The 22,656-nt window shown below is 41.7% G+C and overlaps 2 protein-coding genes across 2 annotated transcripts; one reads left to right on the top strand and one right to left on the bottom strand.

Moving 5' to 3' along the window:
* The first annotated feature begins 3,204 nt into the window (after positions 1 to 3,204).
* Positions 3,205 to 15,307, top strand: gnai3 (guanine nucleotide binding protein (G protein), alpha inhibiting activity polypeptide 3). The gene is made up of 8 exons (XM_079273537.1): positions 3,205 to 3,846; positions 8,291 to 8,333; positions 8,817 to 8,958; positions 9,055 to 9,212; positions 10,376 to 10,504; positions 11,611 to 11,740; positions 12,221 to 12,374; positions 12,814 to 15,307. The coding sequence occupies exons 1-8, from the start codon at positions 3,729 to 3,731 to the stop codon at positions 13,002 to 13,004; spliced, it is 1,065 nt and encodes a 354-aa protein (XP_079129663.1). The 5' UTR covers positions 3,205 to 3,728; the 3' UTR covers positions 13,005 to 15,307.
* Positions 15,308 to 16,815: 1,508 nt separating this feature from the next.
* gnat2 (guanine nucleotide binding protein (G protein), alpha transducing activity polypeptide 2) lies at positions 16,816 to 21,787 on the bottom strand (the record flags this gene model as incomplete). The annotated part of the gene is made up of 8 exons (XM_079272869.1): positions 16,816 to 17,006; positions 17,479 to 17,632; positions 17,724 to 17,853; positions 17,962 to 18,090; positions 18,234 to 18,391; positions 18,531 to 18,672; positions 19,180 to 19,222; positions 21,682 to 21,787. 8 exons carry the CDS (start codon positions 21,785 to 21,787, stop codon positions 16,816 to 16,818), a joined length of 1,053 nt encoding a protein of 350 aa, XP_079128995.1.
* Between the last annotated feature and the right edge of the window lie 869 nt (positions 21,788 to 22,656).

Raw genomic sequence — 22,656 nt, 5'->3', positions numbered from 1 at the left:
TGACTTTGTTGCCGACTGTTTTTCAAAAAGGGTCGTCGCGTCATCTTGTTTTAAAATGTTGTGTCACAATGATGGTGCAGTAGTGTGAGGCCCAAATTGAATCAACTACAACAGTGAGCGCATGACGAAATCCCTTCCATAATCCTTACTGATCTGTATGTATGCATTTGTTTTCTTTTCGTTCGTAATTTCTAAAAATACTTTAGTATAAGAATTATTGATATTCAATTTTATTCACCAAAATAACCACCAGCGTCCAGGAACAAGGGTAGTTTAATCTCTTTAGATAATCTGAGATCTTCCTCATTGACCATTATTGATCATCATGTTGTAACACATTCTGGGATATTTCACACAGTCCGGGGTCATTACAAAGCCCCTTCTGTTGAATGAATCCACCATTCAATCAGCTGGATTTCCGTTACCGTAGCAGCAAAATTGCCCCGACCAATCTGATTAAATGCTTTAAGCTCTATTTCTGCCACCATCTGTTGATTATGCGGACGGAGAAGTAAGCTGTGCTGAAGGTGAATGGCTGATAATATTCCCAGCTTCGGGAATATTCATGGACCTTGTCAGCTTCAGTTCCTCTTCATTGTAAATCATCAATACAGTCAAAAATGTAAAAAAAATCATTTTAATTTAATTTTCCCTTTCCTCTCTTTTTTTGTACCTGAGTTGGCTGTTTGGATTCTTCATTATTAAGGTTTGTTTTTCTTGTTAGGATGTCCCTGTGTATTAGGTACCCATCAGTGGAAATGATTAAAGACACAGCAAGAACATTAACCTGAGTGTTGTGGGTGTTGTCATATTTACTTACCAGACATATTCAGTTCAACAGTATCTATAACACGATCGATCCCGTCAAATCATCTCTTTCTCTCCTGCCCTCTAGCTGCATGTGTGAGGGTGTGCGTTGCAGGCAGGTGGTGCAGCGTCACAGAGGTGAACTGAAGCACTGAGAACAGGATGAAAGAGGAGAGACTTTAGAGACTTTGGAGGATGCTGAAGCTTGTCAGGGGGCATAATGGACGTCACAGTAATTCTCAATAATTAACGCCCAAAAACACTGACCACCTTAGAGTGCAACTTCAGGCCCTACATAATGTAATTACACCCCAACTAAAATGCTGAGTGCAACAAAAGAACACTGTTCACTCTTTTCAATAAGTGCACTGATGGATGAATCAAAGCCTTTATCCCCCAAGAATTTATAATATAAATCTTAAATCTAGTGATAAGAATAGAAATAGGAAGGAATGCAAGATTATTTAGATATGGATTGTGCAAATGTATGCCACAAAGATCACCTAAATATTCAGTTTATTTAATATCTAGGTTATGATTAATGTTCAGCTTTGGCGCGTATAGCTTCGGTTGTTTATCACCAGAAGAATCACAGATGCCACCATCCTCTCAGCAGCATCCGGGCTCCTCCTCTATTTTCTGATTGTCCCACTTTATTCCCGCTCCTCTGCTGCTCCCAATAGGACAGAGTGACTCATGGCTTTCATGTTGAGCCGTGGAGGGTGCCTCCCGCAGCGCAGAGAAACAGTTCAAACAGCCTGACCTTTGCAAAGGGCTGCAACGCGCCCAGTAAAAGTGCTCAGATGCCACCATCATGTCACCCTGGGGGGGCCACCGGGTGCAGCACACAGAAAAGCTGTCCGTCTGTGAGAGAATCCCTCGCTGGATCACAGATGAACTCTGATGAACTCGTGAATTTCTTACTTCCTGACTCCTGTGAAATCAGCTGTTGCCTTGGTAACCTGGTGCTGATGACAGCGCTGATGGGTTCATTCGTCAGGAGGAGACAAGAGACAGAAGCAAAGACGGAGATTATTGTTACACCTAAAGACATAAAGTAATACATAAGGACTTAGTGTTTAAAGTGAGTGACTCTTCTATGAGCCAGTCACTATAGCAGAGCAACCTTTGAATAACATTCCTAACTTTCTTGGAATTAAATTTCTAAATCTAAACCTCAAACAACAAATGATTTACATGGAATAAAACTACTTTTAACTACGCGCTACGAGCCTCATCTTTGGACAGCTAGCAAGAAAAGTTCAGCCTGCAAGAGCACGTAAATTGGACAGTCTACGCGAGTCAGAACCCTTTACATCCTGCAAGAAGTGGCCAAGAAGGACGGTGAAATAAGCTGCCACTATAGTGGTCATCTGGTACAGTCAGTAAATAGGATTTCTGTTCGTCCAAATTGTGTTCGTATCAATGGATTTTAAATGATCTATGAAGCATTAGTAAGTTATTAATTCACTATTAATAAAGCCGATAGTTACAATGAATAAAACCAGTATATAAGGGCACCTTAATGGTTCCAGTATGATTCATACCTGCATGGTCCACCAGAAAGCTGCATCAACTGTTCAACTACTACAATATGTAAACATGACTGATGTGTAAAAAGGTGGATAAAAACCATGCATGTAGTGAAAATACAATGACACTATGGTCAGTGTGGAAAGAACAACACAATATAATCCCCTGTTGTGAAAGGCTCTCAAGTAACATGACGTCAAGTGAAATGTGTGATACAAACCTTTGAACTTGCAGACGAGTTCACGGTCTGACAGAAATGCTGCGAGGTAAGTTCGGAGTAGCGTGGGACACACCATGAGACCCACTGATGTCTAGTTCATGTAGCTGCACGTTTGCATTAAGACGATAGACTCTAAGTCGCTACTGGACCCAACAGCAGATCTAGTTTGTAATAAGACGACCAGGATCAAAAGAGGTTCAAAATAAATACAAAATATCGAAACTGACCCTGACCTCTTGACCGGAGAAGTGTATTGTTTGAGTCTGTTTTAGCAGCAACGTAGCGGACTAGATCGATCAAACCTGCACCTGAAGTTCAGCTGTAAATCCACTGGGGGCGCTCGTACACCACACAAAAGTCCTGCTCCACTTCTCACTGTAAACGCGTGGAGACTGCAGAGAAAACCTGCACACGTGTGTTATTGGCCTGTTTTAAACGACATGAAAAGTCTATTAAAGAAAGCTTGTGGACATCATATCGAATTGAGTCCCACCCAGAGCATTATTTAGGCTGCACAAGCAGAATCCACGTATCCGGCAGTTTAGAAGCAACTACATTTCCCATCAGCCCCGTGGGGCGCATCGATTTTCATTTTTCAGTGCCTTTTACTTGGTTTGCAGCTGGAGCAGCTGGATGAACGCGCGACTGCGCAGCAGCAACAGTCTTTGAGGGAAAGAATCTGGTGATTGTTATTTCTAGTTTTTCTACAAACACGGTGGACTGTAGACCTGCGCGTGATTGTTCATACAAGTTTTTACTTAAAGTATTTTTGATTGTAGTTAAACTCCCGTTTGTGCGTTCTTGTGAGATCAGGCTATAAACTTCGGATGATTTGGATAGAATTTTTTTCTTTTTTTTTAAATCTCTTTGGGGAGTTTTTTTTTTTGCTTAAATCCTGCAGTTGATCACCTGCACAGACAGTACAGAGTGTGTGTGGACTGAAGCAGAGAAAACTCAGCATCAGACTGTGGCTTCAGTCGGACCGACGAGCCTCCGGTGCCAACGCCTTTCTCCCCCCTCTCTCCCTCTCTCTCTCTCTCTCTCTCTCTCTCTCTCGGCTGGGAAACTTCAGCTCGCACTGGGCTCGTTTTGACGGAGGTTCCCTTCAACTCATGAGCTGCTGAAACCACACAATCCGACACTGAAAGAAGTGGTGTGAGAGAGTAAAATGGGCTGCACGATCAGCGCCGAGGACAAAGCCGCGGTGGAGAGGAGTAAAATGATTGACAAAAACCTGCGGGACGACAGGGAGAAGTCCTCCAGAGAAGTGAAGCTGCTTCTGCTCGGTATGAACTGCGTTTTGATCCGTGAAATCAGTTTATGAATGTTTGCGTTTTTCTTTTTACACAGTGTTTTGTTTGTGACTTCAAACACTCCTCCTTCAGTTGGTTGAATGCAGCTGTGGCTCATCATGTCTCCACTGACAGAATTTACCAATCCAGATGTTAGTGGTAAAAGGGAAAGTGCACGTCCCGCGCTGCCTCGGAGCTTTTCTATCGGCTGTGAGTTGTTGAAAGTTGCTCAGAGGACGCTGTTTGTTGACTACGTGTTGTCACTTGTCACAGAGCACGTTGTAACTCACGCAGGCCTGTTTAACTTCAGTGTACAAACAAAACGTTACAGCTGCACCGACACGCTGACCCTGCTGAAGCAGGACGTTTTGAGAAGTAAAGGCTGGTATCTGTATTGAACCTGGTCAGTGTAAATATGCTGTGATTGATTTAGCAACCATCATATAGGAAAAGGAGAAGCATCAAATCCTCACAATAAAGACATTTGACATTTTGCTAGAAATGTGGGCAGCATTTTTTTGTGTATATGTGATGAAACATTTCCGGTATACACATCATCCCACCCCATCAGAGGAAGTGCTGTTTGAGAGACAGCGGTGTTATCTTTGTGTGTAAGGCAACAAGTTGTTACACTGTTAAAGCCACCACACAGTGATAATGTAAAGACTTTCTATCAATGAAAGACCCCATGTGTGGGATTTGAACGTTCACGACTTTGGCATGCTGACACACACACACAACTGTGAAACAGTGTGTATTCACACAACTAATGTTACCAACAAACAATAGAACCTGCATTTGGAATTGTGTTTCTAGCAAACTGATGAGAGTAAGTCCAATATTCACTCTCTTACAGCTCTGTTTTCTTCTCCACGGAGAGCTATCTGACTCTCTAGCAGCAAAATGCTCCAATATGTTCTTCAGCTGGTCGCTAACTTTGTCCGGTGGAAGTGTACAGTCGGCTTTTTCAAGACTTTTCAAACTTTTTCAGTGAAAACAACTGCCTGCTGCAGCTAGAAATGACACTGATGAGAACAAGTGAACCTAAACAGTGAATTTGTGGGCCGTAAAATCAAAACAGAGCTGAAATATACATAAATGTTGCATCCACAATGTGTTGCACTGTAGATATCTGTGCACTACGAGCTGATTGTACTGATGCAATGGTGATGCAAGGCTTCTGAGCTTTTTGGTTGAGACATTGCTTTTGTTCTCATGAAATGTTGTGAAAGATAGCAACCAGTTCATGTCAAAAGAACGATATGACGAAGAAAACTCGGCCCGATTGAAATGCTGTAGTTTTAAGGATACGTCCTGTAACTTGATCTCACGTTAACGTGTCACCAGAATAAATGGACCAAGTAAAAGTGCCAAGTGTTTGATGAAATGGATGATTCTGAGCACAGATGCAGCTTTTACATCAGTAATAGAAATGAAATCATCTCCACATTCATTGATGCAGGCGGTCGACCTGAAAGCATGACGACATAATGCGCCGATGGCATGTGAAGCCCACAGAGTGCTGCGTCTCAACAAGTTGCAGCATTTAATTGGTCAGTGCCATGTTGTAAATCTTATTACGGTTTGAATTTACTTCGAAAGATTTAAAATGAGTCCTCCGGGAAAAAAAAAATCCCACTTAACTGATTTGTGTCAACTTTGACATTTCGAGACCAACACGATTTTCACGCCTTGCAAATCTTCAGACGTGATGAATTCACGTGTGCATTAAGTGCATGTTTTCCTGATTGTTTGTGTTCCTGATAGTGGCATCATTCTCACAAAGAAATAGAGTTGTCCCTCAATGTTTGCAGGGATTTTTCTTGCACCTTGATCTAAGATATGGCGGAACAAAACCATGCTAGATAATCTGCTTCCTACCTTTTCAGAGCCACAACTGTGAGATGATTTTTTATCAAAGTGTTTCCACTGTTTTGTTGGCCCGATTGCGTTGTTTTGCTGCGCGGAGCTATTTTAGGTATAGTCGAACCCTGAGTGTAATAACAGCAGTAGAACCTGAGGTCACAGAGATGTGGGTGTTGGATGGGTCTGTCGAGGATACAGATGAATTCCAGCAGCAGCTAACTTATTTAACATATTCATCTTGAGGCCGATACGTTTTGGTGGTGCAACATTACAATGCAGGATTACATCTTGTTGTATGGACACGTTTAAGTTCTGACCACAGAGTTGAGGGGGAAGCTATTTTTCCAGGCTGTGCCCTCCATTCCCCGTCTGTGATGGAACAAGAGACTATTAGGGGAAAAAAACAAAGAGGAGTTCGGCTGCTGCTCTTTGTACCAAACCACAAAGCTGGAGAGCCAACGCACTCTTCCGATTAAAACGGTCTCCCATTGGACCATGACAAGTAATTCATAAAAAAAAAAAGAAATCTGCATTTCAGATTCTTGTTAAATGAGGCCTGGTTCGGACTGGCTTCAGACTACTCACTGAATGTCTGTGAAGTTGGTTTTTTGAACTGCCGGGAAGCCACGGTTTATGCTCAGCCAAAAAAAGGCCATGAATGAGAAAATTGGTGACTGACAAAACTGAGGACAGGGATCAACACAGTTTGTCCTCCTCTCCCCGTCTGTGTGAGCGGGCGTAAATCTCTTTGCTAGTGACAGCTTAACCAAAGAATTAGTGGGTTTAATTCTTGTTGGCCAGCCATCTGAACATATTACTCGTCTGTAAGCCTCCATGACAAGTTAATCTGCTCAGGATTCTTAACTGGCAGTGGGAACGTGTCTCACCATCTTTTAGGGGAACAACAGTATTAAGAAAATGTATATTCTTATTTTGAAAATGTCACTCATTCAGACTTGTCCCTGGCTGCTTTAAAAAAGAGGCAGGTATCCATATATTTTAAATTCCAGTGCCTGAACACTTCTTCGTCCGGCGGTTGCTGATAATTATTGTGGTTATAAAAAGCAAAAGGAGGCTCTGCCGCCAGTGTAAACTCACCCCAGATGTTTATGGAAATAATATCTCACTGGTTGTGTGAGTTTGACGCTTCATGTTTCATGTGCACACATGTTTTCATGCCTCTTTAATGAAACTTCAGCTCAGAAAAATAGCTGATTCTTGAGTGAGTCAACGGACGGCACAGAGGCGAAGCACCGGGTCGCCTCCACAGACACCTGGGTTCAAATCTTAGCTTGACTGGGGTGTGTATGTTTACCATCGTCTGTTTGGAGGGCTATATGTGGCGCAGCCAATCAATCCCGCTGACAGATTTTCCCAGAGGCCAACTATGGTTCTGCAGCAGTGACTATGATACTGGAGCCAGAAGACGGTTAGCTTAGCATAGAGACTAGAAACAAGGGGAAACAGCTAGCCTGGCAAAGGTAACAAAATCTGCCGAGCAGCAACTCTAAACACTTCATATCTGCTTTGTTGAATTTATACAACTTTTCCCTTTTCGAGGTTTTGGACCAAACAATTTAAAGAAGTCACCTTGAGCTTTATGAAACACACGTGAAATAATATGGAGATTAATTGATGATTATGAAAACAATGGTTCCTGTATGATTCCAACAAACAGAGATCTCATCCATGTTGATGTTGTAGTGACTCATAATAGACGTTGTAGCCGTCTTCACAGGAGTAGTGTGAACCATGTGGCTTCCAACATCATGATTAGGAATCCGATTGATTAGGTCCATCATCATTAAAGACGTTCAATTGAAGGGCTTCTGTTAAAGATCACAAAAAGAAGAATCTTTCTTATCAATAAAGAAACATTCTGTGCTGGTTGGCAACACTGCATGTTGTGATGATGTTTTTTTTAGATTGCAAACAGACTTTTAATCATATGTGGTGTTCTTATGGCCCCTCTGCTCTCTAACGCCCAGAACAGCATGATATCTGGGATTGTCTCTCGAGTGGAAAAACACTGGCTCAGCCAGAAGCATGTTAACTGTTTCCTGCTTGGCCGATTGTTGTAGAAATACTGTAAAGGTTCCTTGTGTGAACAATGATATCAACTGGGCCAGTCATCAGTTCACAGATTGACAATATTGTGAAAGCTCTCACTTCCCAAAGAGGTGCCCCAGCTTCTCACACTTCTCATTATTTCCCATCATCCTCGCTGTGTTTCTGCACCTCTTAAACTCCAGGCTGTGGTGTATACGTTTTACGGTGAGCGGTGAGCATCTGATTCCTCCATGTGACACCTCGCAACCATATACTGTACATTCCCTCAGGCCCCACTTCAATCACTGCCATTCAAATTCATCACAAGGCTGCTTTTTCTCGGGTGTTTTGACACAAACATCCTGCACACTGTGTGATGCATGATTCAATTCGATCAGGTTAAGTTCAACCCTTATGAAACGCTGGTTTGATCCGACGTCCATGTGAGAGGGGTCTGAATCCGTCAGGTATTATGTGGCGGTGTTTTGGCTGCTCTCGTCTAACTACTGTGCCTCTTTTTCAGGTGCTGGGGAATCTGGGAAAAGCACAATAGTAAAGCAGATGAAGTAAGTTACAGCTTCCTGATAACACTGCACATGACATGATGTCAAACTCCTTCATCCTGTAAGAAACGTTGACGCTATTCTACTACGTTGAGGAGAGACAGTTCCTCGCTCCCCCTTTCAGCTGCGGCCTTGTCAGAGTTTAGTAACACGGGGAGAGCTCGGGGCTCAACTTTGTGGAAATACTGTAAAGTGGGACCATCATTTCACTCGGTGTAGGCAGTGTAGGAAGCAACCTTTTGAATAACATGTTAAACAATGGCCACAGTGGCCCGCTGCAGCCTGGCAGGTCCTGAATAGACTCCCCCAGTTCCCACATTAGGCACGCTGCATGCTCAGCGAAGCTCAAATTCCTGCACTAATGACAGTGTTGCATGAGATTTGTTTTAAATGTGTCATTCGTCCCACATTTGTCAAAGCCATTGTTCACACCGTCAAATATGTATCTGAACTCTCAAAACCTCTTTGGATTTGTTTCTGTGTCAGAATCATTCATGAAGATGGCTACTCAGAAGAGGAGTGCAAGCAGTACAAGGTGGTGGTGTACAGCAACACCATCCAGTCCATCATGGCCATCATCAGGGCGATGGGCCGGTTAAAGATAGATTTTGGGGATGCTGCGCGGGCGGTAAGTTAACTGCACCCAGTCTGCCATAAATATGACTTTCAAAAAAGCCACATCCTCATTCATGACAATGACAGCAATTATTGTCTTCCTTGCCAGGACGATGCCCGCCAGCTGTTTGTCCTGGCGAGCTCGGCGGAGGAAGGGGTGATAGCGGCAGAGCTGACCGGCGTGATTCTGAGACTGTGGAGCGATGCCGGAGTGCAGGCGTGCTTCGATCGATCACGAGAGTACCAGCTCAACGACTCCGCTGCATAGTGAGGACTCTGTTCACTTCTCTACATACAGACCCGCGACACTGACTCGCCGAGAGCCAGCTGCAAGCATATTAAAACGACTCAACTACACAGATGAATTCACGGGAATTCAAGGAAAACAATCTGCTAAAAATTGCTTCACGAACGATTTGTTGATTAATCGGTCAGTCGATCAACAGCAAAATAATCAACATCTCTCTCTGTTGTGAGCATTGGCTCATTTTCATTTTCTAGATATTACTCAACTTGAGAATTGCTGAAAATTCCAGATGGAAATGAAACTGCTTCAACGTTTTATAGGGAAGTTTGAAATTGCATCATCCGTCTTCCTACGATTAAACTGACACAAAACAGGTCTTGTGATCTTGTTTGCCTCTTCACTAGAAGGTGGACGCGTTTGAGTCAGAGTCATTTTCATGCTGAAGCAAAAATGGGGGCAAGATGTGTCTTGTTCTTCACGGTCTTGTGTCAGCTTGTTGTACAGCTGATTGCATTCCTGAAAAAAGAATAACATGAAGGAGTAACTCACAAAGGGAAAAACGTTTCTGGTCATGTTTCACTTCATTGGACAAAATGGTTTCAGATTATTGTGATAGTCAACCACTGGATACCAATGTCTGATGAAGTTCAGTGAAAAAATGCAAACAAAGTGGTCCGAGCTAAATATAGTCCAGTCTTGTTGACGTGAGTAAAGCACGGTGCTCTGTGTCTGTAGCGTTTATATCACACTCTCCCTGAAGGAAAGTAGCTCAAGGACGCTTTCTTTGTTTTGAAAACAGCCAAGCTGTCATGGTGCACTTTGTCCACACTGCGAGACAAGAGGAACCAGTGGAGTTAGTCTGTTTTTACTCAACCCACAAGGAGCCGGTGTTTATCACGCACCAAAATATGAGCCCATATTTAGTATCATTCTGTGGAGTGCGGAGCAACCCACTCCACCAGACGTAAGTGTCCAAAAAAGTACAAGTGTTTCTTTGCATCATGTTGTCTTTTTGTGATTCAGAAAACTCGGATAAACAGATTTTACCACGTGGTGTTAAAACAAAAGAATCTGTGTTCATGAGGCTCATGTTGGGAGCTGCCTGTGCTGCAACAGTAGATGTTCACGATGATGTTTGTATTTCTCTGGGATCATCTTCACATGCTCGCTTTGTGTCTCTCAGCTACCTGAATGACTTGGACAGGATCTGTCAGCCGAGCTACGTCCCGACTCAGCAGGATGTGCTACGTACGCGTGTGAAGACCACTGGCATCGTGGAAACTCACTTCACATTCAAAGATCTCTACTTCAAGTTAGTACAGCTGTAATTTATCTGCTCATGAAGTGGCCCTGGCCTCAGGAGTGCCATAAAAATAACTTGCAAAGCTTTACAGGCAGCATTTAGTGGTCCAGCATTAACTTTCCCAACCCTCATAGAGAGATGATCACTGGGGCAAGAATCAGTCAAGAACTAAATTCCAATGGACAAAGTGCTATTTGTTTTGTTTTTTTACTTTTCTCCAGTCTTTGCTGTTTGTTTATTTTTACATTTTCTAATAAATACTGGATGGTTTTAGCTCTTCATATACAATGTGATGAGGGGTCACAATAAAGAAAAGTTTGTGGTCAGTGACACCACACAAGCTTTTTATTTTACATGTTTATTCACAATATGTGAGGTCGTTTTCCTTTTTCATTATCCAACTCGTGAAAAATGAAAACACGTCATGAAAGTAACAAAATCTTGATTTTACATGCGATAAGTTGCATGTGCAGTTTCTTGCCTTTTTTCCTACTTTATACTGCATCCATATCCATGTTGGCTATTCCCCTGCTGTCTGTTTGTCATAAGTTGTCATAACGCTCCCTTCATCATATTGAATAATGCTCAGATGATTACGCTTATTGATGTGCTGATTTTCGAGCCTCTTTTAGAACTCACAAATGCTGCTGTGTGGCATTCAGCCTGATACGACCCACCTTTGTAGCAATAAATGTGATTACGTCTCTTCATTCCTTTTACATTATTTTATCATCTAGCTCTTGAACTTATACATATTGGTGATTCATTAACCTATAGCCTATAGCCTCCCTGGCCTGCATGCGTAACCCCATTTTAAAAAACGCTCAGGATCTGCAAATGTGCAATCACTGAATTGGTGTTGTGTCTTAACAGCTCAGTGCAGATTCAGTTTGCCTCTGAGGGACTCAGGTGGAGACAGAGGCAGCCGACACAAACACGTGTGTGTGTGTGTGTGTGTGTGTGTGTGTGTGTGTGCGTGCTCTTGCCCTGGATTTACGAGGACACTCATCCTCATAAAACACTGGAATTAAATTTACATTGCAATTACAATGAGCACATTCACTGTCCATGTATTTATGCAGTCCCTGTGTGCGTGTGTGTGTGTGTGTGTTCAGGATGTTCGATGTCGGGGGTCAGCGCTCGGAGAGGAAGAAGTGGATCCATTGTTTTGAGGGAGTCACATCGATCATTTTCTGCGTAGCGCTCAGTGACTATGACCTTGTGTTGGCTGAGGATGAGGAGATGGTAAGTGACGGATACACTGTGGTTTAGGTTCACTTCTTGTATCTTAACATTTTAGTTAATACAGGAAAATCATAAGAGGAAAAGCACAGGTGTTACTAAGAGCATTAATGATGGCTCTGTTCTATTGAAATGTCCCGTTAAGTTTTGACAGTGAGACAGCTTTTATCGCTTTTAAGTGCTGGCAAAGACACAGCAGCACCTTTTCCATTAGGATTCAGCCACTAAATGCCATGTAAAATATGATTGTGTTAGTCTGTATCGTTTACGATGCTCTTGGTACATGTGCTTTTTTTATTTAAGTGCCTTTCAATTTGGAGTAGATGAGACACCAGGCCCAACTGGCTCTAACCAGCACTAAGACCCTGAATGAAAGCAGCTGGATGAAATTCAATCATCATTCCTTTTATTATTTACACCTGTGTCAAAATGTCTTGTCTGTGGAAAAAAAAGGCCTATTATGGGTATCTGCTCTTTCCTCAGAACCGGATGCATGAGAGCATGAAGCTCTTCGACTCCATCTGCAACAACAAGTGGTTCACGCTGACCTCCATCATCCTCTTCCTCAACAAGAAGGACTTGTTTGACGAGAAGATCGGCAGAAGTCCGCTCACTATCTGCTACCCCCAATACCCCGGTGAGACAAACCCGTGTATTAGCAATTTAGTTTTAACGTGATATACGTCAGATGTGATCAGATAATATCTTTATATTTCTATCTGATGTATCTGAGTATTAACTTCTTGGAAATGTGTGATCGTGCTGTCGTCTTTTTAACCTGAATAAAGTACAATGGATCTCCTTCTGTTCGAGGGTACTGTAGGATTTCGATTCTGCAGCAAACCCCAGTTTTAAGGTTGCAGTGTGTGTTGAATAAGCACTGAATATGAAATGTATTATGTCGATGCTTGAGCTAATGACATCTTGTTTTGGTCACAGGTTAATAGCATCTTTGTTTTGCTTTGGTGTGTTTAATCCACAATAAGATTTATGGAGCTGTCTTCCAGAGATCATACAGGATTGTTCCATGTGAATTATAACCAACTTCTTTTTATAAATTATCTTTTTAACTGCAGGTGGGAACTCCTACGACGAGACTGCAACTTATATCCAGTACCAGTTTGAAGACTTAAACAAGCGAAAGGACACCAAGGAGATCTACACCCACTTCACTTGTGCCACAGACACCAAGAATGTGCAGTTTGTGTTCGACGCTGTCACTGACGTCATCATCAAGATCAACCTGAGGGAGATCGGGCTGTACTAAAGCTTCAGGCCATGCAGGTCAGCACACTGGCCGTCACCCACTGGACAGTTTATGCTGAACGCTGCAGAGATGTGGCAACGTGGTGGTGTTGTCTAAGCCAACAGTTAAGAATGTTAGCTTGTTGCGTCACCGCAGAGACAACAGTCGACTCTCTTCTGGGATTTCACTCGTGTGTCAGCCTGTTCATAGTTATTGGAGGAATTGCAATAAAATTAGGATAAGACACTTATCAGACTACTTCATCACCAGAGTTTCCATCTCGTGCCGCTAACATGGTTCAAATAGACTGCTGCAGCAATGATTTATAAACCAGGAAATTAGTTAACAGTTTTGCAACTTGGTTAACATAAGCTGAAGAGACTTTAACGTTTTGTTCTACAAAATAAAATGTCAATAAATATCCCTCTCCTGAATTTTGTGGAGATGACACTACAATACATCATCATGTCGACTAGTACACCTTTAGAGCCTTGTTGTGTAAACTCACTCTAATGTGACCATGGTGCAGTGCATTTATAGCCTAACGTTAGCTTTTTATTTCTGCCTGGGCATTAACTCTTCAAAAAGTGGTGTTCATTTGTGAAGATTAGCTTGCTGAACACGTGTACATACATACATACATACATACAATCACACCACATCATCAATCCCATCCACTGATGAAAGCCATGATTGAATGCTATGAAAAAAGCTAGTGAGTGACCCTAAATTAGGATAATTTTGTCAGACCGCTTGATATTTGAATTATTGAGATCATAAACAAACAGCAGACAAAATAGATTGCTAACACTTCATCTGAATTTAGAGAACTACAGCACAATATATCTACTTTATACAGTCTTTGCCTCAAGCCTTTAAATCATTCAAACTCAAGTGTTCCCTTCCACAAGTGGTATAACCCATGTCAACACTAACGTAAGTATAGCAGTGCTTAGCTTTTTACTGATGCGTGTGTGCAAGACCATACATGTAGCTACATAACCTTAGCTGAAGAACATTTTAGACTCGATGAATTCAGGAGATATTTGTGTGTGGATGTAAACGATGCTAGCATGCTAATCTTTAAAACACCAAACATGTTAACGGATAAGTGTTAATGTCAGAACATTAGCATGTTTCACACCTGTTGGCATGCTAACGTTGTGCATTTTAGCATGTTAGCATTCCATGCAAAGTAGAGAGGCTGAAAAGTACAGAGGCTGAAAAGTACAGCGTAGACTTCTGAACGTTGTGCTTGTCCATAAAAAGACCATAAAATGTGTTTCATTATTGCCAGGCAGTTTATGAATGAACATTTAAATGACATGTTTGGGGGCATTGTATTCATATTAATTATGCATTCATTGTTTTTCTGTAGCCATCGGTATTAGTGATTTGTTACCCCTTTGCCTTGCAGGTGTCAGGAGTAGAATCAGGACTTCTGGGCTGGTATGTCTTGTCTGCAGAGGGATAATTGGAAAGTAGGTGTTACTTAAGGACTAAGCCGAAGGCCGCGCTGCATGCAGGGCCTAAATTCCACAATCTGGGGACTTGATTCTACGATTATTTTTGTCTTAATAGACGTCATGATGCAGAGCACACTGGGAGAAAGTGATGAGTGGGGGAGGCTTGTGAAACAATCACTGTGAGAACTGTGGAGTCCTGTCATATTTAAGACCTGTGCATCAGTCGGGGAGGGGCTGGCAGGTAAAGCCCCTCTGATATCTCTGACACATTTATAGTCTATATGTACAAGGACCAAAACAGAGCGTGTCAAACCCATCACTGCATTTCACAGTCTCACAGCGGATATGTAAATCCTGTTCACTTTTATTTCTGTTGCATCTTCTCCTAGCTTTAGTCTATATCACAACATGGCTTTCATTGAATATTTGTTATATTTTAATTTTTGAGTTGCAGTTATTTAGTATTTCCACTTTTGGATGTGTGAATGCATTGCAATAACTTATGTATGGAGAAGCGTGTTTTTTTTCTTTTGCAGTTTTGATGTATATAATGTAACGGTTTGGGGTCTGGGATTAGTGAGTGTAATGACGCTAATGCAACATGGCTGTCTACATAGAGACAACATTGTATTGAATAATATTTTTTATACATGAGACACATCACTGCAAATCAATTTGTCAAGGAACTTGATTGTCCTGTGTTTTTTTTCTCCATAGGAGTTTTAATATGACTAATATAATACACTCAGTGGAGGTCAATATAGAATATCGGGGTTTTTTCAAGGTATTTTTTAATGCTATGGATATCAGTGAAGATGTATACAAACACATTAAACATAAAAAGTTTGAAATAGCCAACAGCTGTATTTGTTTTCTTTGGATGCAGCAATCCCATAATACTGAGGAAGTCTGTTGCTGATATACAGGATACTGTAGTGGAGCACCGTTTGGTTCAGGTCAGTCACTTCCTACAAATGAGAATGTCTCCGAATGTTTAACTCTCGCTTTCTGTACTTTGCTGCAGTTGTATTGGTTTTTTTAACATCATTAAATGGTGGCACAAAGTTGTATTCCTTTCCCTCTATTTTAAAGACCAAACCAGAATCTTACCACAGGCAACATCAATCAGATGCTCCCCACTGGTCCAGATTTATGAAGGCCTAGTCTCACCTAGACCATGCAGGGAAGGAGGTCATGCAAATTGAAAATACTATTTTTAGACTTTAGACACATCTGTATGCTTGAGCTGAGGACTCAGTTTGTTCCAGCGGCTGCACACACCACAGCCCTCCAATATGTCCTCATTGTCCCGCCTTGTATGTTGTCTCTGTAGAATAACACCTGAGCAGTACATGTCCATGTCTTCCTGTAAGGGTAATACTGCATCTTTTCAGTTAAAATCTTGCTGGACGGATGGAAATACTAATGAACCACACTGGTAAGAAGCTGGACAGATCTAATGGATTTTGCACTACTTCGCGCTGGAGTTTGAATTAAAATACAAAACTGAGAATATGCAACATTAAATTTGAGAGCAAAAGAAGCTCAAATCTAACTAACTAGTTAATCGTGTGAGCTCCAGACACTGATTACACTCTGTTTTGTCCTCAAATTTCATGAATTTGTCCCAGCACAATCTAAATCTCAATGTGCAGGTTAATTCCTGCTTTCATTAGTTTTCCTCTCAATCAGTTTATTGTTAATGAACTTCTATACGCTGCCATTTCCCGTCTGACCAGAACAGGGAACAGCGGCATCGTCCCTTGAGGCTTTCCTTCAGTGTTGACAGCTCTGTTTCTCTAATTCTACATACATTATTCAGTGACTGACAGTTTGATTATGCAGCAAAGAAACAGACACAAGTGATGATAATGCATCTTTATTTCACGCCTCTAAATTTCATCAGAAAGGACAAACTCAGTAGATTTTCATTCCCTTTTCATAATAAAGCATTATCCTTCTATGTTTCACTCTCTCTCATATAGATGTATCTTTCAAAATATATTGAATTACCTACTCTTATGTACAAAGTTTCTCTACCGTGTTTGACCTTCTGCGATTTATTCATCACATTAACTTGTTAAATGAATTGAATACATGAACACTATTTAGATTCGATACATGTACAATTTGGTTTGTCATACAGTGTATAATTAGGTTCAAAGTTGCTAAATTGTGTTGGTTCGTGTTGTGGTCAGAAGTTGTTGCTTGGCAACACAGGACTGCACGATATGATTCGCTGTACGAGAGTTAAATTGAATCATCTGGGGTCGGCCTCATCTGGACCCCATTACTCTGTATCAACTTAGTCCCTGCGGGCGAGACGTGGTGTGGTCGCTGCTCACCTCTTTTCACTCTCGAGCTGCTTAGAAGAGACCGCAACTTTTAAGGTTTTCTTTGATGATGATGTCTGTCACAGCGTTGAACACAATCTCAACGTTCCTTGTGTCCGTGGCACAGGTCAGGTGGCAGTAGATTTCTTTCACGCCCTTCTTCATCTTCAGTTCCAGGAACTGCGTCTTGATGTAGCCCGCGGCGTGGTCGTACGAGTTGCAGCCTAAAGAGAGATGAAGGGTGTGAACATGGGAGCGGATTTATGAGAATTTATGAGTTTTGTTGTGAAAAAAAAACAAAAGTACCCTGATCTTTAAATCAAGCATCTCTGTGTCGGTCAGCTGACATGACATGAGTTGATATCATTGCTTGCATCACATCATTTAAGTCAGGGAGCAACACTGTCTGCAGTTATAATCTCAATATTCCTTACTTGATCAATTTAGTTGCCGATTGGTTTGCTTATCACACATTCTCCCGTTACAGTCTCAATCAAAGATGAAGGATTACTTGTTGGCAGCAGACTGTGATCCACTCTAACTGCATGCCTGTCAGATTTAGTCTCACCATTTCCCTGTTCATCTCGCCTGATATTCTCACTGCTACAGCAAACTGTGCTCTGTCAGAGCACAGTTTGCAGCAGGTATACGGCTCACAAACCACTGACGCAGCATCCGTCTGTCGGTCTGTCTTACCATCATAGTCTGGGAAGCAGATGCTCAGGTGGACTTTCTTGATCTTATCTTCAAAGAGATCCTTCTTGTTGAGGAAAAGCACGATGGAGGTCAGTGCAAAGAATCTGTGGTTGCAGATACTGTTGAAGAGATGGAGGGACTCGTGCATGCGGTTCTGAAAAGGTCAGAGACAAACAGGTTAAGTTTACTAGCCGACCTGTCTGTCGGCTCATGCTTTACGACCTGGTAGTGGAGTCTCAACTCACCACTTCATCGTCCTCGACCAGCACCATGTCGTATGCACTGAGAGCTCCGCAAAAGATGATGCAGGTCACACCCTCGAAACAGTGGATCCACTTCTTTCTCTCTGACCTCTGGCCACCCACATCGAACATCCTGTTCACCACAATCAAAGTCACAACAAAGTTAGTCCCAGATATCTCGGCGCGCTCGTTTTTTTGCTGGTGTCACAGACTTTGGCTTCGTGCACCCGTTGTGACTCACCTGAAGTACAACTCTTTGCAGGCAAACTGTTCTTCAATGATACCAGTTGTTTTGACTCGAGATCGCAGCACGTCCTGCTCAGTGGGGACGTATCCTGGCTTGGAGATTCGTTCCATTTCATTGAGGTAGCTGATGATGGCAGAACAAACCGTACAGAAGTCAGGCCTCAGACAAAAACATCACCTTTATCTATTAGCATTAAGCCAGCTGCCTCTTCCGTTTTACATGTATCCCCTTAACTGTATTCATCCCGGTAGTAGACATGAACTCACTGGCCAGCAGAGTCGTTCAGCTGGTACTCAGCAGCTCTGTCGAAGCCGGCCTGCATACTAGGGTCTTTCCACAGCTTCATGATGACATCAGACAGCTCAGCAGGCATTGTGCCTTCTTCAATGGAGTCTGACAAGTTCTGCAACTTCTGTGCATTCTCCTGTGGTTTAAAAGCACACAGAAAGATCCATCAGCACCGTCACAGTACTTCAACTACTTCACAGTACGATTTCATGTCAGTGAAAATGAATAACTCTGCAAGTGAATCAGGTGTACGTCTTTGAAGTGTCATATAAGACCTGTGCAGAGGGTGAGGCAAAATCAATGCCCAGAACCTCCATGCATCTGATGACAGCCAGAGTAGACTGCAGGATGTTGCCGTACACGACTGATCTGAACTCCAACTGTTCCTCTTTTGTGTAACCACCTTGATGCAGAATCCTGGACACAGATGAAAGTGTGTAGTAGCATAGGCCAACATTTGTAACAATAATCCTCTGCTAGGCTGAGCTGGTTGGTCATTTATATATCCCTAATATATAAAAGAAATGTTGTATCAAAAACCTTCATTTAATATCAATACCAGGATCTTGTAAATGTATGATTGGTTTGGATTTCCACATGTAAAAGTCCTGCAATATAGAAACAACCTACTGGACATCCACTGGAGCTTTCTTCTCACAGCGCCACCCTGTGGTGTGTTTCTGACCTCACTCAGCTCTCATTGCCAGAGTGAAGCTAACAGCACAAAACAAGTGCTGACAAATCAGAGTAAGCGGATGTTTGCCCTATTGACCTTTTGTTGAAAGGCTTCACTGCAAGTAAAACAGTCAGAGATGAGGGAGCTTTGGCCTGCTGACCGATGAGATTTAAATCACTGTCATTGCTAGGCACTGCCATGGTGTGGATTACACAAAAACAAGTTGTATCAATTATTTAAATACTTACTTCATTTGTTTTACAATGGTGCTTTTCCCTGACTCACCAGCGCCTGTAGGAGAACGAAAAGATTAGCAACAACACACATAACTGCTGTGTTTATCGTTGACATGCCATTGAGTCGAAACACACTGTAAGCCGTAAACAGCTATGAATGTGCTTTGACCGATGCATGCAATTTAAAGAAGCAGTCTGGCCAGAATAGACAAAAATGCTGTGACTTTGACCGAAAGTGCTATCTATCCGTTTTTAGTTTCAGGATGATTTTCTGTAGTTTGCAGATATCTGCCTTCATCACGTGGGAGCAAAACTCAATGACATTCAGTTTGTGCAACGCAAATAGTTCTACTAGAGAAACCCATAAGTAACATATATCTTTATGGAAATCATGACAATGCTCTTCAAGAAAATCCATTATGAACAGATTCACAAATATCTGTTTTTGTCTATCTCCATGCAAATATATGTGTCATTATTAGACCATTAATCTAAAGTAGACCTTTACATGGGCCTGAGTTCGCTTTAATAACTCTTTCCCTTGTCTGAGCCAAATGTAAACGGGTGTAAAAAAGTAATGCAAAATTCACACAATTGATAGAAGACAGGCACAGAAAGATGCTCTATGACATGCACGGTAGGCAGAGCCAACAGGCAAGATATATTTGTAGCGCATTTAACAAACTAAATCAGCTACGGTTGAGAAAAATGCAGTTTAAGGGGCTAAAGGCAAGACAAGACAGTGTTGTCGGAGGCAGTGGAGAGACAGATTTTTTTATGTGTTTCAGCTGGTCCGTGAAATTATGGTGATCATGAAGTTGTCTGACGCGTTCTGGCTCCCAGTTTCACGTGATGCCTTGTGATTAAAAGAGGACACTAAACTGGCTAAAGGCTCCGCTAACAAGAACAACATATTCTCCTTGCCGCACAAAAACAAATCTCTTGCCTTTTTTTGTCTTGCTAAGCTATAATGTAGTCTAAATTGGTCTCCTGCAAGCATTCATGTCAGATTATCAGAAGATTTTTGCACATTGAGCACTCATTCTGTAACAAATGCCACTAAGCTCAGTGTGTTGGCAGACATCTCCAAACTTAAGCGAATCACACTGAAACTGAATGAGGCAATCCAGAGAGGCCAAGAAACATGTAGTGAAATGTATAGCTTGTGCATACATTGCACATCGATGCATAATGTAAACTGTGCAGTTATGTATCACAAGGGGCTAAGAGCAAACATATAAATAAAAACAGCTTTTTCTGTTTTTCACAATGTCCACCAGAGCCCACCAGATGACACTCTTGTAATCTTTATACTCAGTTCTTACTGTCTGATCTCTAACAGCTCCTCTGTGAATCTAAAGGTAAATATGAAGTCTCTGACTCGTGTTTCACACACACAGATTACTCTCTGAAAGAATAATGCAATGTTGTGAAAATATAACGACAAATACTTTTCCTACTACTGTTTCTTTACTCATGTTTGTATCACACTGTGTCCTATAGATTTTCATCATTTATATAACATTGGTGGCAATAAAACACTTGTTATATTGTGCAGGTTGAGGGATCAACAAAGACTTCACCAAGTGGATCTGTGCTAAACCAGTTAGCTCATCGGATTGACATATCACAGCTGGCCTGTGATTCGTTTAGACCAAAGGCGATGATGGTTTTAAGCACCAATGTCCGAATAGTCGTTCTTGATTTGTAGACGCAGGGGAAAGTAATCTAAGTACCTTTTGCAACTATTTTTTTGAATTGTATGTATTTGTTGAATATTTAAAAAGAAGAAAATGTAGGTTCTGCAAATTCTTAAAAGAAGCTCACCTCAATGGTAAAAACACAACTTAAAAACAGCTCACCAAGCTCTCAAGTCTCTACAGTATTTATATTATAAGTATAAACATAAGTAGTTAACGTGAAAATCAATTAGTTTAGTATACTTTGAAATCTAATGTCTAAATGATTTCAAAGTGCTGTATTGAGTTTCATCTCAGATCTTTGTGTTAGCTGCTCAACCTGCAAACGTGTCTCTATATCTCCCTCATAATTCCCTCTCAAGCTTAAACAGTCTTCCCCCTTGTTTTAATAAAATAATGTAGAGTTTAATTCAGAAACAAATCCTCTGAGCAGACCTTATCTTACGTCTAAGCAGTGAACATTTGTCTCAGAGAAGTTTAACGCACCTCAGATGGCTCTTATCCAAGATTTGAAGAATATGCCGCAAATGAGTCAATAAACTTAGTGAATTATCATTAACTGATGAATACATCATTATGAATTGCATTTTCTAATTCATCAGTCACACCTACTGGTTGTTGGCTGACTGCAAGACTCCTGCTCTACTTTGCAGACAGAACGCTTTGTTCAAAAAGAGAAAAAAGGTTAAAAGTCAGAATTAATTAAGTACTGAATGTTTTGAAGTGAACACCCTTCAGTCTGAGCACTTTGCGTCACTTCCAGTCTGGGACAAAGAACAAAACGTCCAACAAGACTATTCCAAAGTGCACTTACCAAGCAGTAATAGCTTGACTGTTTTAGAGTCCTTATCAGCATCTTCTTGGAGTTGTTTTTCCAACTCCTTCGACTTTTTGTCTTCGGCGCTTGCTCCCGCACCCATGGCTTCTTCCTCCGCAAACTCAAGATCCTCAAGGATGGAAATTTTGACGGTTCACTGTGAGCTGGAGAGCAGAGAATCTGGTTGCAACCCTGGTTGCTGAGAGGCGATTTCCGAGAGGATGGGGGATTGAGAGGGAGGTGCTTGAGCTTTCTTGGCTTCTTTCGATTTGGTGATCAGAGAGACTCTCCCAAGGTTCAAATCAAATCAGAAGCTCTGTCCAGCAGATATCCTCCCTTTAATTCCCTCTGCTTAAACCCCTGACTTAGAAGGTGTCTCTTCCTGTTTGGCCAGTCAATCTAATCATCGAAACAAGGCCAATAGCGAATTATGTAAAGAAAAGGAGAAAAATAAACTCACCCACATACTTGGACTCAGTGAGAATCTTCTCAATGACTGATCAGTCATTGATATGATTTGTCCATATACATACATACAAAATTAGTCTATGGGGTGTGTGTGTGAGAGTGTATATACGGAGGAAGAAAGTACACGATATAGCTCTATATATAACTGTTTCTACGGCTGTGGTATGTGCACATTAGAAAAACAATATAAACTGTATTTCCTGTCTTCATAGAGCCTCATATATTTGTTGGGGTCACCATTTTGAAACATTTAGACTTGACTGGGATCAAGACATCCATTTATATCAATGTGTGGTTTGCAGTCAGTGTGCATACATTTGATCCATGCGGTATTTCTTGTCGGACTTTTGACTTCAGTGTCAGTCACGTGGACAAAGCAGGGGGGCATTAACCTCTCCTAAACGTCTTATAGTTAAGACGTTTAAATCCCAGGTGGTGTGGTGCCTGCTAAATAAAGCAACTGACGGTGCTCTTTGCTGTTTGGTGGGGTCTCAGCAATAGCAT

Source organism: Melanostigma gelatinosum, assembly GCF_949748355.1.
Source record: "Melanostigma gelatinosum genome assembly, chromosome: 8".
Taxonomy (NCBI): domain Eukaryota; kingdom Metazoa; phylum Chordata; class Actinopteri; order Perciformes; family Zoarcidae; genus Melanostigma; species Melanostigma gelatinosum.
The sequence above is the reverse complement of the archived record's forward strand: the minus strand, read 5'-3'. Positions and strand labels throughout refer to the sequence as shown.